Below are 18,087 nucleotides of genomic sequence, written 5' to 3'. Positions count from 1 at the left end.
TGCTAAATTTTCACATTAAATCACTTACAGAATACTGCTCATACAAAATGCACCAGAAAAAGTGCATGCTATGTCGCCACCATCACCCGCTGTCCAACATCGCACTCATCACGAGGGCTCCTGTGAACCACATCCCTCTAGCATTAATGCGCCCACCGCCGCCGGTGATGGTCCAAATGTTGAAATCGTAGCCAATGGCGCTTCCGCCTCGAATGGTTACAACTATGCCGTCACTGCTGGTGGTAACGGTAGCATTTCTGGTAGTCTGGATATAGAAGGTGCCGCTACATTACATCAGCACCCATTGCATCATTATCATCTTCCAGCCGAACAGCGTCGTTTGCAACAGAGCGGTGATACGGATTCGGATGTTTTGCCTACCACACATCACCACAGCCATTTGCCGCCACAACAGCAGGTGGGACAGGTGGCCGTAGCGGCAAATATTGAATGTGGACAGCTGCAGAGTAATTACGAACGTGATTGGGCATTAGACGATGTGGTTTCGCAGATCTCATCCTTCCGTCCGTGTCCACAAGGTTCGGGTAGCATGACACCATTTCACGATTCAATACACAATGTACTCGAGCATTCGGAGAATTCGAGTCGCGGTTCGGTAAATGACGTTTGCGGTGGTTCACGTCAAGATCTCAGCACTGGTGGCATTTCTACGGATACAGGACGTGAGCATGCGCTACAATTGAGTAGTTTTAGTGGTAAGTTAAAAAAAAATAACAATAATGAAAGTGATGGCTAAGGCAGGATAGTGTTTAAATATTCCATGAGAATTCAAATCTTCACACATTTTATTATTGTGAATTATGGAGACAAGACGGAAAAATAGAAAGCGAATTTCTCAGTTTCGAAAACAAAAAAATTTCACAGATAGTAAATACCTTGGATGAGCTATAACTCTCGTTTCGCGTTTGGTCAAAAAGGCAGTCACAATAATGCTATAATGGAAAGACGGATTATCGTAATGAGAAGCCATGAACTTTTTTTTTTTTTTTTCTTTAGACACTCTAGCGCGGAACTGATAAAATCTTACAATCAGAACTTATTTAAATGATTTTTCTTAATAAATAATTTTTATTTCTATTCTCAGGTAGTGGCGATCAAAAGGCACCCTCGATCAGTTCAGGCGTGTCCAATGCGGTGGCCAACGGTTTGGGCGGTTTCGCCTACAAGCCGCACACCAAACGTTATTCCAATTCATCGATATTCGTAGAGAATCGCGACATCCTCAATGACTCGATGGGTTTGAGCATGGAATCATCGGTTGATTACCCCGCCACGGAGAGCTATCGACACGCAAACACATTGACGCCGCCCAGTGCAGCGGATGTCGAAGCTGAAAGTGAACAGCTGGATAAATTTCTAACGAAAGACTTACGTCGCTACTCGGACACAAAACTGGTGATCGGACCGGACAGCGAACCGATGCTGGGCGCCGAAGTAAACGACGTCTTACTGCCATCAGCAGTGCCCATAGAACCCGTGTACTCGATGAGAAGCACATTACCGGCCGGTGGCAATAAACGTATACGGCAACTGCTAAAACAAAATTCGGCTACAGCGGCAGATACAATACTGGATATGGAGTTGCCCACGTCACCGCTGTCGCCACCAGCCGCCTATGCGGTAAATGTAACAATGCCAACAACGCGTCAGACACAGGCCGCCTTACGCCGGTCCCTGCACACGGTGGATGAGGTGGGCGTGGGCGCAAATGCGCAGGATTTGCTGAGAAGCAGAGCCATACCCAGCACGGCTGCAACGACGAGTATGGGCACGTCCAGACGGCAGTCCACGTCGACGCCAATGTTTAAATCGTTGCCAAATTTGAGTGGCAGTTGCGAAAATCTGCTCAGAAAATGAGCGTACAACACAGCAATTCTGCCCGACTTCATCGAGTCCAATACTTAAATGAAGTGTATGCATCTATCTACCTACCTATATGAAAATATGGAACTAAATGTACTGAGTTGACGCTCTCTAAGTTGTTGTGTACGCACATAACTGTATTTTATTTTTATTGACTTTAGTGTTTGTGCGTGCAACAAATAAGGTTAACTTGCGTCCAAATATTTATTCACGCTTAATGTGTTTTTTGTTTTTCGTTTTTTTTTTTATTTTAAGTGGACCTACACTATACTTGAATGAGACTTTTTGAATATTCGCTTGTGTCGGCTGAACTAAAGCTTAATTAACACAGCGTTTAGACTGTTCGTTATAAATATGTAAGCTGCAGTTAGGAAAGAAATAAAGAAAATAATGAAATGTGAATTTTGAATTTTGAAATTTGTTAAGCGGCTATAATTTTTGTAGTTATATGCGAAAGCAGGACAAATCCGATATTTGAAAAAATAATACAATTTTTTTTATAGATTATGGAAAATGTTCATAATTTGTAGACACGTCATGGAATTATTTTTTTCCGCATTTTTGATTGTTTAGGTATATTGTTGTTTCTGTAGCTGCAGAAAAAATCTATGCTATAATTTTGAAGCATGCTGCTGAGTTGACCGTCTTTGATCGGTTAAAAATCCGGTTGTGTACCAGTTACGTAAGCTCGGCTGTCGTGGGAACGGTTTGTTTAGGCGACTAGTTGAATGAAAATTCAAATTTTTTCTGACCGTTACAAGATACATATTAGTAGTTGTGCACCTCATCGTTTGTAAATTTTGCTTAATTCAACATATAACAAGGGTGTAAGCTCAATTTATACGAAAATTTTACAAAAAAATCTAAAATCATTTTCTCATATTTATGGTCTCAAGCTGCTTATAAAAAAATAAATAAATTTTCAATTATTTTACTACGGAAATCTATCATTTAGATAATCTGCTTGCTAAAAAGTGATAAAAAATATTTAATTTCTGTATGAAATATCAACTCAAATGTAGTTAAAGGAAAACATGATAAAGTCAAGAAATATTTATTGTCGAAATTCCGCAGATTTATAGTGAAATTATTCGAGAAAACTTGAAAAAGTGTGTGCCAAATTTTTAGTAACATCTAAGTACTTAGTTAAAACGATTTCTTTCAATTCTTTCTTACAGAAATCCATATTCATTAGTGAATCATAATTTGTGACAATTTACAAAATATTCACATCAATCAGAAATCCTAACAAATATTGGATTTGTCCTATTGCTCTCTACAATTTCACAACTCAAAACGCGTAAATTATAACACAAACCCACATACATTTGCGTGCAATGCAAAAGCAACATCATTACAGCACTGAAAATAACTTTTTCTGAAAGCATTTAGTTTTGAAATCTCTAATTTTCACTTTGAAAACATATTTACATATACATATGTACATATTTAAATTGAGTGAAGGAATTTTTGAGATTTTGGAAAGGTAATGCTAAGTAAAAACTGTGATTAAACAATTTGTCATTTTTAGACTTTTTTGCGAATCGAACATACATACATTTACACACACACATACACTTGTGAAAATCACACACATGTATTAACCTACATATATTTTTTGTTTTTAAAGTATCAATATGCTTTAAATGTAAATGGCAAGCAAAAGTTGGAAATTAATACCAGAACTTTTCACAGTACAACAGTATCATATAATACAGCGGAGTCAATAAACAGCTCACTTAATCCATATATTTTCTATGTGGATACTAAAAGCAGGAAATGCAAACATACAGACATACCTATAATAAACAAACAAAAAATAAATAAAAATGAAAAGTGAAAACAATATGAAGAAACTTAGAAAGAAACAAATATTTTTCTATAAATACATAAATAAACCGTTATTTTAGGATTGCGCTTCGAAACAACCGCTTGTTTTTAACTAGAACATGTTTGAGATTACAACTCCTGTTCACAATAACCTTTTCAAATTGCCAATTTCTTCCTTCTCTATTTAATGCGCCTGCCTCGAGTAATAATACTATACATTATTAGCTTATTTACTTAATTATATAAATATATATGAACTTCTTTTTTTCTCATTTCCGATTTCTGTACAGTATGTATACAAAATACTAGTATAAAATCATAAGCAAATGGAATTTTGTAATTAATTTAATTAATAATTATATTACATTTATTACAATTTAAGTATGTTTAAAACGCATACTATGGAAAACTATGTAAAATTATATCTATATTATTAATGTAATTTTAAAAGCAAAAAATTTTAAACATTTTTTGTGTAAAATAAAAAAGAATAACTTAATTACAAGTATATGGATGTTGTATTTTTACTTTAATTGGTGTAGCGGCAGAATTCTGCCAAGTAGGACAGTCATTGACCAAATAAAAAATCCGGGTCCGTTCCAGTTACGTAGATCCAACTATCGTGGGAAACGGATAGCAGTAGCCTGAGGATTGGTGATCGAGTATTTAATTAAATTTTGGCAGGTAGAAGTAATTATGTATTCGACGACATGCTATAGTTATCCGATCAGAACAATAAGTTCGAGGAATGTAGCTATGCCTTGGGTAATAACCAAAATTTTGTGAATATATTTTGTCAAATAAAAAAGTTTCCGTTACAAAGACTTGAGTTTGATTGGTCAGTTTGTATGGCAGCTTCATCCGATATCGTCGGTTCCGACAAATGCACAGCTTAATGGTGAGAACAGAACGATTTCTCAAATACTTAGGGACTAGATCGTGTACATACAACAGGCAATTCTAAGGACATGGCTAAATCGACTCAGCTTGTCACGCTGATCATTTGTATATGTACATATATATTTTATAACGTCTCTTTGGTTTCCTCAGGGTGTTTCAAACTTTTTGGAAAACTCAAATATCCCGCTCAAGGTATAAAAAGAGATTAAAATGCGACTGGCTCCATATCAATCCAAGCAGGGTTATATCGCTAAAATAACAAACATTTTTATCCGGCAATTGGGGTAAATTCCTGTATCATAGAACAGCCTGTGGTGGCAGTGTGCTCCTTTTTACTTCTTTGGAAGCCAATTCACCTTAAATTTCTTCCTCTATGGTCCGACTCACTCGGAACAGCACATTTTTTTACCCTACTGTTTGGTGCTTTCGATGACGATAACCTTGCACCATTCCTACCCAAATTGGGTCTAGATAGCCTTTGCAACAACAACCGACTAATTTACGACCGAAATTCTAAAAAAAAAATCGGAGACCCTCAGTAGTATTTAAGATTGAGAGGAACATATAAATAATGCAATTGGAATCAGCACTGATAAATACAATATTACGACATCCAATGTCATACAATAAGTACGAACTACGGTTAATATTAAAAACCGCGATAATCAATTATCTGTAGATGACGACATTTTAAACGAATTTCTTTTCAAAAGGAGTTCCATCTAGAGAACCTGCAACATAGTGCACACTCTGCATTTACCAATTAAAATCTCAGTTTCGAGTTAGTGGCAACTATTGTCTGGACGACTACAAATAAGGGTTCAGTTGCCTACATTTCTTTTAAATATACATATGTACATACATAAAAATAAAAACAAAAAAAACAAGTTTTAGTTTTTAAAACGTACAAAATATTTATTTGACAAAAAATATCGGTTACAAATGAGTGTTTCTCATAGTATTTACTACACAGTAGTCACCGAAAACTTTGTAAAATTACAAAAGGAAAAAAATGCAAAGAATTAATCTTTAGTTTATTATAAAATACTGAAACATTAAATGTTTTAGTGGTGGAATAGCTTTCAGTCGACTTATGCTAAATGGATGGCAACGGCCAGAAATCTTGACAATGAATTGTGTAATGATTTTTATATAGTGCTTTTGTAACGCAACTTCTTTTGCACATATACATTCACTCATTTTCCAGACTTCTTTTCGTTATTCTCTTTCGCCTTGCCATCGCTGTTTGTTTCCTCCGGTGCCTTTACGCTCAAATGAGCCGGCCCTGTCTGTTGTATCTGTACGATGCGTTCGTTCGCTTTAATAGCCTTGCTTGGTGGTGGTGGTGCTTTGACTGTGAGTACACCATCCGATGAAATTGTAGACACTACATCTTTTGGATCGTAATCCTTCGGCAGTGTATATTTGCGTATGAAATGTCGCTGTATCATGCCGTGGTCATCTTCACGCTCCTCATGTTTACCCTCCACAATCACCGTCTTGTCCACGGTTTTAACGGTCAATTCGTTGGGCTTAAACTGTGATACATCCATGCACACTTGGAACCCATCTTTGCCGACAGTGGGTATTAACGATGAACATTCAGCCGTATCCTTGCCCAAACGTGCGGCACGACGAGCCAACACTTGTGCACGATCGTATGGATAATGGCGACGACGTGGCTGTAGCATTAACGAATGACGCGTCGGTCGGAAAATTTCCATTGGATGTATACCGAAACCGAAATCATCATCCCAGTAGTGCTCCAAGTCTCTGTAATCAGTATCAAGTTCACGAGCCAAGTTTGCTAGTAGTGGAACAATTGCCATTTTCCTTTGAATTTGTTATGTATTTCTTTACACTAAAATAAAGATATTTATGTATATTCAAGATTTTTTGAACTTAACACAAAAGTTAAAAGCTTTCTTTTGGTTTTCACTTCGCTTTGCTCTGCGCAAATTTACTCTTTGAATTTTTATTTTCAACTGAGGGGAACGAGGAACTGTTGCTGCTTTTATACCCGCTGACGAAGGAAAGAGCGCATTGCTCAACTCACCGGCGAAGATTCTCCAGTTTTCTATACATTTCTACACTTTTCCAATTGTGTGCGTCAACCAAATTTCTTTGTGCGCCAAAGCAAAACTCTTTGTACTTGTATACTGAACGTATGTATATGATTAGCTTACTGCTGACGAAAGAGTTCAAATGGTTTTTAAGTGAGAGTCAAAGAGAAAATGTTACTCAGTGCTCCTCATTTTTAGCGATTTACCTTTGAAATCTCTTTGCAAATACTTACATATATTTGCCGGTTTTTTGATAAACAAAATGTTTTTAAAATTTAAATATACTATGTATGTATGTATGTATTTATGTATATATGTGAAGAATTAAAGTACGACAAACTTATAGCAATGTAGTTAAAGATGTACATATAAAAATACATAAAAATATAATTAATCTAATTAATGTACTCTACACAATTTTATTTTCTTCCAAAACTAGTCAGAAGCCATGATTTTACCAGAATGTACTAGAAAGTATGAATAAATATCTACAGAAGTGCCAACAAACTCGTGCTGGAAATTGTTAATAAAGTGTCAAAATATATGAGCTATGTACATACATTCATATGTATGTCTGTATGCAGTTAATCCGCCAAATAATTTCGGAGATATTTACATACATATGTACATACATATTAGCGTATTTGAAAGAATTTTAGTATTTTCCTTGAAACGTTGTTTTCAGAGTCGGTTAGGAAAATTTCACCGAAACGGCTGGATTATTGGGTTGAAATTTTTTTAAGACTTTCTTTGCAAATACATATGTATGTAAGTATGTACATAAATATTTTAAGCAACTTCAAATCTGCTACTTCTTTCCTCCCGAAGAGTTTCTCAGCGTTGAATTTAAGAGAAGCACCGGAATCTATGTGATGCAATCAAACACTCTTATATACATACATACACATTTAATGAACTTTTTTTATTTCAATTTGGCGGTGCAAACATTTCGGCAAAGAAAGATACATACATACATACATATGCGAATTTGTGCTTTTGGTCACGTACGCACAAATTTACCCCCGAAATGAATGTACTTCAATTAGACAACTGGGCCTGGAGAACCTATTATGTATACCTGTATACATACATACATATGTACATATGTACATGTTGCACATATGTATGTACATAGAACATTCTAGATAGATATTTCATATACTAGAATAACTCAAATATCAATTTTATTCTCAAATGTTGTTGAGAGTTTTTTGCGCGCCAATATACTTATGTACTTACATACTTATGTACCATACAAATACAGATATACATATTTACATATAATGCATATATAAGTATGTATTTATCAGGTAAAAATCAACGCAATCTGTCATATGATTTTGGGCCTAGTTTAATTCGACTTCAAAAAGCCTTATATTTGAAGTAGATGAGATTGTTAGCCGATTTCATACGGTGACAATGGGGGTTTATGCATGTTACGAACTAAATTGGTTCCAAAACAGTAGAGATACTTATCAGAAATGAGGTTTCGTTGAAAAATGGGTACAGTCACATCCAAAAAGTGAGTCTATTGAATTATTCATATTGTCAAGTTTAAACAAGTAAGGAAGGGCTAAGTTCGGGTGTCACCGAACATTTTATACTCTCGCATGATAAAGGGATAATCGAGATTTCATTATCCGTCATTTACATATTTTTGTATTTTGCTGTAAAATTAATTAGAATTAAATTCTGAAAGATTCCCGATATTTTCGTTGAAAAATTAGGTTAGTTTAGGTTAGGCACTGAGTTCTTCGTGTTCGATATCAGGGACCTTGAAAAGTTATAGTCCGATCACGACAATTTTTCCACAAGGGATACCTCAGCTCAAATACCGTATTTGTGTAAAGTTTTATTCCGCTATCATCATTGGTTCCTAATGTATATATTATGTAGAGAAGGCATCAGATGGAATTCAAAATAGCGTTATATTGGAAGAAGGCGTGGTTGTAAACCGATTTCACCCATATTGCGTACATATCATCAGGGTGTGAAGAAAATATTATATACTGAATTTCATTGAAATCGGTGGAGTAGTTCCTGAGATATGGTTTTCCAATTTTTAATAAAAGCCTGGGTGCAGCTTCCTTCTGCCGTTTCATCCGTAAAATTTAGTGTTTCTGACGTTTTTTGTTAGTCCGCTAACGCACTTTTAGTGATTTTCAACATAACCTTTGTATGGGAGGTGGGCGTGGTTATTATCTGATTTCTTCCATTTTTGAAAAAACTTAGTAGGGGGCGGGGCCACGCCCACTTTTCCAAAAAAAATACTTCCAAATATGCCCCTCCCTAATGCGATCCTTTGTGCCAAATTTCACTTTAATATCTTTATTTATGGCTTAGATATGACACTTTATAAGTTTTCGGTTTCCGCCATTTTGTGGGCGTGGCAGTGGGCCGATTTTGCCCATCTTCCAACTTAACCTTCTTATGGAGCCAAGAAATACGTGTTCCAAGTTTCATCATGATATCTCAATTTTTACTCAAGTTACAGCTTGCACGGACGGACGGACGGACGGACAGACAGACATCCGGATTTCAACTCTACTCGTTACCCTGATCACTTTGGTATATATAACCCTATATCTGACTCTTTTAGTTTTGGTACTTACAAACAACCGTTATGTGAACAAAACTATAATACTCTCCTTAGCAACTTTGTTGCGAGTATAATTAATTAGAAAATGTGTGCAAAAATCCGAGGAGAGAAGCTAAAGAATGAATCAACCATGTTATCTCAGATCTTCAAGGGTACCGAGCTCTTCAGTACGTCAGAGTCTGTCATTAGACTGGATTCTCTACTTAAAATTAGTCATCTTAACCCAACTAAGACCACTTTTACATCATATTATTTGTAAAACGTCATACATACATACATGTTAACAGACTGAGATACTAGTAATGACACAAACCTAAATTGAAGGATTAAAATATAACATATTGCGTCAAAATAGAGTTAACGTAAGTTTAGAGTTAGCTTGTCACCAAGAGAGATCGAAGTTTTGGTAAAACTGGTAAAAATAATACAACTCCAATAAGGGGTCATTTTTCTGCAGATACTTAGCATAGACTCGAATATTCCCCAAGTTAAAAATTTCTTCTAAATTCACACAAAATTTTGACTCAAAATTATATTAATTTTTTTCTGGACCAAAAAGTAGTTTCGGTCAAATGCTGTGTTATAAAATATCACTCCACGCTAATATTTATACAATTATCGATATATGTACGGCACGTCCCTACTTCCGACCTTACATTTGTATAGGTACAACAAAAGATTCATATGTATATGGTACAATCTGAATTGCTACCCATACAGTACATATGTATGTATGTACATACATAAGTATACAACTTTACAGCATAATTGAGCATCGTTACAAAACACCATCGAAAGTAAATAAAGAAAACCAAAAAAATATTTAATTTTTTTTTTTGAATAATAATTTATTTTCGAAATAAAATTTTAGACAGACTTTTCTTCTCCTAGGAATTAATTAACACTTATAAATACTGAACACAAAATCGTGTGAAATAAAGAAATAGTGAGTGACTTAGTTATCAATGCTTAATTTTTAAGCTTTTGGCTTCTCTTCTTGTGTAGTTTCTTTGGGATTCTCCTTCACATTCAAATGTGCTGGTCCAGTTTGTTGAATTTGGATCACACGCTCATTGGACTTATCCTCGATGGCTGGCTTCGGCGCATGTACAGTTAAGACACCATCCGAAGACAACGTGGAAACCACTTTATCCGCCTCGAATCCTTTCGGCAAAGCATAGCGACGAACAAAGTGTCGTGAAATGTAACCATGATCATCTTCACGTTCCTCGTGTTTACCCTCAACAACGATATGGTCATCAACCACTTTCACAGTCAACTCACTCGGCTTGAACTGTTGTACATCCATACTGGCTTGGAAGCCATCCTTTCCAATAGTGGCTAGTGGTAAATCTTTATCCAATTTGCGCAAACGACCACTTTGGGAAGTTGTGATTGCAGGCCACTGAGTGTAAAACACCGGTTCGTAGAATGGCGTTAAGCGGCTCAAATCATCAGCCAAGCTCAAGATCAATGGTAGAGACGACATTTTTACTTTTGTATTTAGTTTATTCACTTCACAGTAATTGAAAAATTTAAAAACAGTTTTTTCGCTTTGCTTTTAGGCAAAAAATTTGTTTTAGATTTTGTTTGCGGTTTTTTGTGCGCTTGTTCAACGCTTTGTTATTGCTTGTTGTTTGAAATTCAACTATGCCGCTAATCGCTTGTGCCGGTGTATTTATACTCGCTGCTGGCGGAGCAACCATTCCGTCGTGCTGAGAGATTGCAGCGACGTTATCAAAGTATGGTATGTACATACGTGTCTCTACTCTCTCACTTGACGAATGCGCGCTCTTTGATACAGTTTGTTTGGCCAGAACTTTCGAACATTTTCAAGAAATTTCTATAAAAACACAAAAGGTTAAAGCACAAATTAGATGAGTTGCTTTACGCAAATGTTAGCCGGCAAACACACCCCCTTTCTTCACGTTCATATGTATGTACATACTTATGTATGTATATTTTTACATATTACATAAAATATATTATATGTATGTATATTGTACAAATGATGCAGAAATATATATGTAAATACTTTGGACTTTGTTATTGCAAAACTAGCAGTTAGAGACATCAAAATAAATTTAGCAAATTATGAGTCATAATTTAAATACATACATATGTATGTATGTTTATACTTTCATGCAAACGTTTTTGAACAATTCATATTTCTATTGGATTCGATTCAATTTGAAAAGTAATGATTAAAGCCTATTCTCATAATTTACAGAATTTACTCAAAGGTTCCTCACCACATGGTTGATAGATAAGTATGTATGTCACTAACATTCCGGACTGGAAAAAGGAGCGTATATCGTCAACTCAAATGCAAAATAACTTAACATGACTTTAAAAAAAATCGATATAGTAGAAATCAATTACTATATTGAAACAAAATTTGAATTTTGGTTATAAAATGGTTATATCTGACTGCGGCAGCTGAAAATTTTATGCTAAATACTTAATGTACATACATATATGTATGTAATATAATGAATCGTAAGCAATAAAAAACTCAATTTCGATTCTTTTGATGATATTTTATCGTCTTTAGGTGACGATATGTGCATACATATGTACATAAGTATGTATATGTTCGTTTATCTTTCCAGTAGATTTGTTAGGCATCAATCCAGAAAATTCTATCACCCCTGTTACGCATCTAAATTGTACTGCGAGTACTGCTGTCGTTCGACAACAGAATGCCAAATTGTGCGTTACGAGAGAAATTTGTCTATCTACTGCTGATAATTATGTACATAGTTATGTGCATACATACATGTATGTACTATGTATAGAATATGTATTATTCAGCTTTCTTATAGTGATTAGAAATGTCCAAATCAGAAAACTGTCCAAGAGCAGTGGTCAACATTATTTTACGAATTTTAGAGTTTTAATACGTTGAATATTTTTATAGAAGTATTTCAAAAATAAAGATAATTTGTTAAAAAAAAAATATTTATTTATTCGTCCACATTAATGTTGTCGCATTCAAAATGGCCGCCATTCGGTATTATACCAATCGGTGAACCACTTCTCAAACTCGACTTTGAGATATCCTTGAGAATCGGTGAATTTCCATTTATCTTAAAAAACAACGACCGTTTCAAGGCTTTTTTAATTTTCGGCAATAAAAAAAGTCTCGCGAAGCACTGTCAGGCGAATATGTAAGTATGTAGGTCCCGGCGTATCGTGACAGTATTGTTTTTGGCTAAAAACTCTCGAGCGAGCAACGCTAATACTTTGAACGGGGCATCTCAAAAATCAAAATCTACAGTATCAAATGTAGGAATACTATAATTCACTACTGAAATAGAGTTCTAAAGATATGGATAAAATATTAATATATTGGGTATATTTTCTAACAGCTTTAAGCAAAAAGGGGAAAATCGAAATTTACTTTTACTCATAGCATGTTTTGCGAATTTCCTTATTTTCAATAGTTATTCCATCTTTGTTTTACCCTGTCTACAAGCATTGAAGCAGCTGGTTGAGATATTTTTGAATTATTTCTAATTCTCTATGAGAGAAAGCATGTAATAATTCTTTCAAAATTCAAGTACTTCCGGCGTCATGAACATTTTTCTCCGGTTAGTATTGAAGGAGCTTTTGTCTCATTGAAACAAAAGACTTAAGCTACAAACTCGATTTATTTGTTTCTAAATTCTTAAACAATAGTATATTTTTCATACAGGGTACTCACAACTTGTACATAACGCATTGTAAAATCATAAATTACTACGCTTGTTTAAAAAAAATGTTGTTGGATTACATAGTACAAAAATAAGTTTACGCAATTAAAATTCTCTACGCTATGTTTTCGGTTCGTTATAACTTTTAACCTAATAGTTTCAATAAACGCTTGAAAAAATCTAGAGAATTCCAGAACTACATACATATAAACCATAAGAATTATAAAAATCGATCAGCTACTTGCATAAGAGAAGAGTTGTCTGACGAAAAACTGCTCATCCCCTAATTGAAACTAGTATTTTGTCAGAGTGTGTTAGAAAGTACGAGAAGATGAAAAATGAGGGTGCAATTCAGAGAGAACATTTATCTCTCTCTTTCTTTGTAAGAAATTATACGATTTTGTTCGCGATGTTGTTGGTTAGTTCTGGAAAAGTTAAATTGTTCAGTTAATACTTAATATTTATTATCGCCTTCAAAATGGACTGAGCCAATACTATGACATGTTATAAGCTTCGGCTAAAATAGCCTTCAGTGCTTTTTGCGAATTTCGGTTTTGTGTTTCGGCTCATTTTTGTAGCGCCATTCGGTAGATTGTTGGACAGTTTAGCCGTCATATTCATTAACTTACGCCTCCTCACTAGTAATAATTAAATTGTTGAATGCAGGGAACTAGGCTATGTTGTTAAGCGTCTCTTTTGGAACTTCTACTCGATGTCGTCTTTGCAAAGACTCAGGTTGTTGCTGCATAAAACATTCCTAAATTAATTTCGAGGAATGGTGCCGAGTTGACAGTCCTTGGTCGGATAAAAATCCGGGTCCGTTCCGGTTACTTAAACCTGACTTTCTTGGGGACGGAGTTTTTAAAATTCTTTGCTATGTTAAATAGTATAATTATATTGTTTACTAAGTGTTGACTATAGTGGTGCTATAATATATAATAATAATATATATATAATCGCAACTAAAACAAATAAAGCTCATAGAACACAACTAACTGAAAATTTTCAACAAACTATCTTTGTAAGGCTTATTAAATACATTATAATTAATTATTTTAGGAAGTGTACTTCTGTACATATGAATCAAAGCAAAGAAAAACTAAAAGCAAATAACATGAGTCAAAGTACTGATCCAAAAAAAGTAATGTTTTTTCTCTATGTGTGTGAGAGAGAAAGTAATTTTTTTAGAAATTCTCATATAATGAGCAGAAGCGTTTCAATATCAGGAGAAAACTCATTTATTTCATATAAAAAAAACTTTTTATAAATTCTCAATTCGAATAAAAAACCCACCGACAATCACATTTCAACGTATCCCTAACCTTATTCGGTTTAAGTAATATAAAATCAAAAATATATCGATCAACACTTTCAATCATAGCTTCCTCTCTTTAGCGACACTCAAGTCAAGACCTCAGAAATTCAAAGCTAAGATTTTTGTTTTCCGCACCACAAATTTTTATAACAATCAATGAAAGACATTTCTAAGTTTCAAATTATTTAGTCAAATTTATTTACAAACTTAAATTATAAACAGACTTTTCTTCTCTTAATAAATTAATCTAACAGGAACTGAATCTTTATAATTTCGATTTTTCTTCTTTAGTAGCTTCTTCAGGATTATCCTTTACATTCAAATGAGCTGGTCCGGTTTGTTGAATTTGGATTACGCGCTCATTGGACTTATCTTCGATGGCAGGCTTTGGTACACTAACTGTTAACACGCCATCCGAAGACAGTGTGGAAACCACTTTATCGGCCTGGAATCCTTTTGGCAAAGCATAGCGACGTACAAAGTGTCGTGCGATGTAACCATGATCATCTTCACGTTCCTCGTGTTTACCCTCAACAACGATATGGTCATCAACCACTTTCACAGTCAACTCACTGGGCTTGAACTGCTGTACATCCATACTGGCTTGGAAACCATCCTTTCCCACAGTTGCTACGGGTAAATCTTTCTCGAATTTGCGCAAGCGGCCACTGGGCGAGGTGGTAACGGCGGGCCAACGAGTGTAGAACACTGGTTCGTAGAAGGGCGTTAAGCGGCTCAAATCATCAGCCAAGCTCAAGATCAATGGTAGAGACGACATTTTTACTTTTGTATTTAGTTTATTCACTTCACAGTAAATGAAAAATTTAAAAACAGTTTTTTCGCTTTGCTTTTTGGCAAAAAAGTTATTTTAGATTTTGTTTGAGGTTTTTTTTTGTGCGCTTGTTCAACGCTTTGTTATTGCTTGCTGTTTGAAATTCAACTATGCCGCTAATCGCGTGTGCCGGTGTATTTATACTCACAGCTGGCGGAGCAACCATTCCGTCGTGTCGAGAGATTGCAGCGACGTTATCAAAGTATGTACGGGTCTTTACTCTCTCACTTGACGAATGCGCGCTCTTTGATACAGTTTGTTTGGCCAGAACTTTCGAACATTTTCAAGAAATTTCTATAAAAGCACAAAAGGTTAAAGCACAAAATTAGATGAGTTGTTTTACGCAAATGTTAGCTGGCAAACACACCCCTTTCTTCACTCACATATATGTATGTATTTGTACAAATGTATATTGTTTACATACATACATACTTATGTAAGTACATATATGCAAAGCTACAAATTTGCGCACAGTTGGTTTAATGGGACAAATGATGTAGAAATATAAGTATGTACATACATATGTATAAATACTTTGGACTTTGTTTTGCAAAATTAGAATTTAGAGTCACCAAAATATATTTAGCAAATTATGAGTCATAATTTAAATATGAACTTATATAATGTATGTACATATGTAAGTAGATGTTTTTAAACAATGCATACATATTTCTAACTTCCAGAATTTACTCAAAAGTTCCCTCACTGTATGATTAACAGAAATGTCACTAGCATTCCGCGCTAGAAATAAAAATGTTAATTATATACATACATATGTATGTACATAAGTATGTTGACTCTCCCGAGAAGAATAATTTGACAGCAGAATTTGTGAATAAAAACTATGTACGTTCGCGGTCATTGTCATTAACTTTAGACATTAGCAAATTTGAGGGGAATAAGGAATTATGTACATACATACATACATACATACATATGTATATTTTTCTGTAACAGAAGTTTTGTATTATATTTTGTTTATTACTTGATCCTTTGACTACAACAAACGTCTATAAACTCTCATTTATAGTACTTACATACATATGTACATATATTAATGTTTTCTGTTACAATTTGGGATTTAAATTTTGATTATGTAAATTTTTAAGAATTGTTTAATTATTTGCCTCATTGAGACCTACATTATCACAATATTGAAACTCGGTTAATTACAAGATAATTTACATTTTTACTACGCACAAAACACATAAGTATGTATGTATGAATGTATATGTCATCACATAAAATATAAAATAACGTAACATTACTTTTCATAACTTTACAGGCGAAGAATAATCGATACTTATGATAGAAATCAATCATATTGAAACAAATTTGAATTGTGGTTATAAAATGGTTATGTACTGTCAGCGGCAGCAGAAATTTTTATTTTATACATACATATGTAAGTATGTATGTAATATGATATAGTGAATCGTTTGCATTTTAGGTGACAATATGTACATACATACATACTTATATACGTTTACCCCGAGAGTTAATTTTGTAGGCATCACTCCAGAAAATTCTATTACCCCTATTATGCGTCTATAATTGTGCATAAACTGCTGCCATTCGACAACAGAATACCAAATTGTCCTTTATGAGGCAATCTTGTCTAGCTACTGCAGACGTACATAAGTACATATGTATGTACATATGTAAGTATATTATAGAATGCTATCAACCCTTATTATGTCCAAACAAGAAAATTGTCCAAAAGCAGTGATATACATACATATATTATTTTACGAATTAGAGTTTAAATACATTAAATTTAGTAAAGGAATTGTGTTCCAAAAATAACGGATTTGGAAAATATATTTATCCACATTGATGTTGTCGCTCAATATAAATAGGCGCCATTCGATATCACGCAATAATACCAAAGCTTCCTCCAATCGTTTCTCAAACTCGACTTTTTGGATAGCCTTTAGCCCTTTTACCGATTATCATTTATCTTGAAAAACAACGGTTCTTTAAAGTTCTTTTATTTTTAGCAATAGGAAAAGTATCACGGAGCCATGTCTGGCGAATATGTAGGTTCCAGCGTATCGGTAGGGTATTGTTTTTGGCCAAGAACTCACGAGAAAGCAATGAAGTTATTTACGAACGTTAGTCAAGTTGAACTTTAAGCAATTTATGAATTTTTTAAGTAATATTTACATTCATACTTTTTATTTTGCTGTGAAATGTTTTATTTAATAAAATATTAATATAGTAAAACGTTTTTTTTTTCTAACAGCTTTCGGCAAAAAAGGCTAAATCGAAATTCAGGAAATTTAGCAGATTTTACAAATTTCCTTCTGTTTTATTAACATTTTTTCCGGTTAGTATTGAAGTAGCTTTTGTCTCATTGAAACAAAAGACTTAAGCTACAAACTCGATTTATTTGTTTCTAAATTCTTAAACAATAGTATATTTTTCATACAGGGTACTCACAACTTGTACATAACGCATTGTAAAATCATAAATTACTACACTTGTTTAAAAAAAATGTTGTTGGATTACATAGTACAAAAATAAGTTTACGCAATTAAAATTCTCTTCGCTATGTTTTCGGTTCGTTATAACTTTTAACCTAATAGTTTCAATAAACGCTTGAAAAAATCTAGAGAATTCCAGAACTGAGTGCATATAAATCACAAGAATTATAAAAATCGATCAGCTACTTGCATAAGAGAAGAGTTGATCCATCCCCTAATTGAAACTAAGTAGTATTTTGTCAGAGTGTTAGAAAGTACGAGAAGATGAGAAATGAGGGTGCAATTCAGAGAGAACATTTATCTCTCTCTTTCTTTGTAAGAAATTATATGATTTTGTAGGCGATGTTGTTAAATAGTTAGTTCTGGAAAAGTTAAATTGTTCAGTTAATACAAATATTTATTATCGCCTTCAAAATAGGCTGAGCCAATACATGTCATACACTTGTTATAAGCCTCGGCTAAAATAGCCTTCAGTGCTTTTTG

General features: G+C 34.2%; 4 protein-coding genes across 14 annotated transcripts in view; 1 reads left to right on the top strand and 3 right to left on the bottom strand.

The window, feature by feature from the left end:
- LOC115065858 (uncharacterized) overlaps positions 1-3,686 on the top strand; it is a 28,406-nt gene extending 24,720 nt beyond the window's left edge. For all 11 annotated transcript variants that reach the window (XM_049459202.1, XM_049459210.1, XM_049459205.1 and 8 more), the window contains exons 6-7: positions 31-716; positions 1,106-3,686. In XM_049459202.1, the coding sequence (XP_049315159.1) occupies positions 31-716; positions 1,106-1,878 (1,459 nt within the window). In that variant the 3' untranslated portion in view covers positions 1,879-3,686. The remainder of the gene's footprint in view (positions 1-30; positions 717-1,105) is intronic.
- Positions 3,687-5,502: 1,816 nt separating this feature from the next.
- LOC105222468 (heat shock protein 27) lies at positions 5,503-6,613 on the bottom strand. The gene has a single exon (XM_011199814.3). The coding sequence runs from the start codon at positions 6,441-6,443 to the stop codon at positions 5,811-5,813; it is 633 nt and encodes a 210-aa protein (XP_011198116.2). The 5' UTR covers positions 6,444-6,613; the 3' UTR covers positions 5,503-5,810.
- A 3,485-nt stretch (positions 6,614-10,098) lies between these two features.
- Positions 10,099-10,937, bottom strand: LOC105222467 (heat shock protein 23). Its single transcript, XM_011199813.4, has one exon. The coding sequence runs from the start codon at positions 10,763-10,765 to the stop codon at positions 10,253-10,255; it is 513 nt and encodes a 170-aa protein (XP_011198115.2). The 5' UTR covers positions 10,766-10,937; the 3' UTR covers positions 10,099-10,252.
- A 3,515-nt stretch (positions 10,938-14,452) lies between these two features.
- On the bottom strand, positions 14,453-15,232 carry LOC125778668 (heat shock protein 23-like). The gene has a single exon (XM_049457583.1). The coding sequence runs from the start codon at positions 15,062-15,064 to the stop codon at positions 14,552-14,554; it is 513 nt and encodes a 170-aa protein (XP_049313540.1). The 5' UTR covers positions 15,065-15,232; the 3' UTR covers positions 14,453-14,551.
- Between the last annotated feature and the right edge of the window lie 2,855 nt (positions 15,233-18,087).

Source organism: Bactrocera dorsalis, chromosome 5 (assembly GCF_023373825.1).
Source record: "Bactrocera dorsalis isolate Fly_Bdor chromosome 5, ASM2337382v1, whole genome shotgun sequence".
Lineage (NCBI taxonomy): Eukaryota > Metazoa > Arthropoda > Insecta > Diptera > Tephritidae > Bactrocera > Bactrocera dorsalis.
Note: the sequence above shows the minus strand (reverse complement) of the source record. Positions and strands in the feature narration are given on the sequence as shown.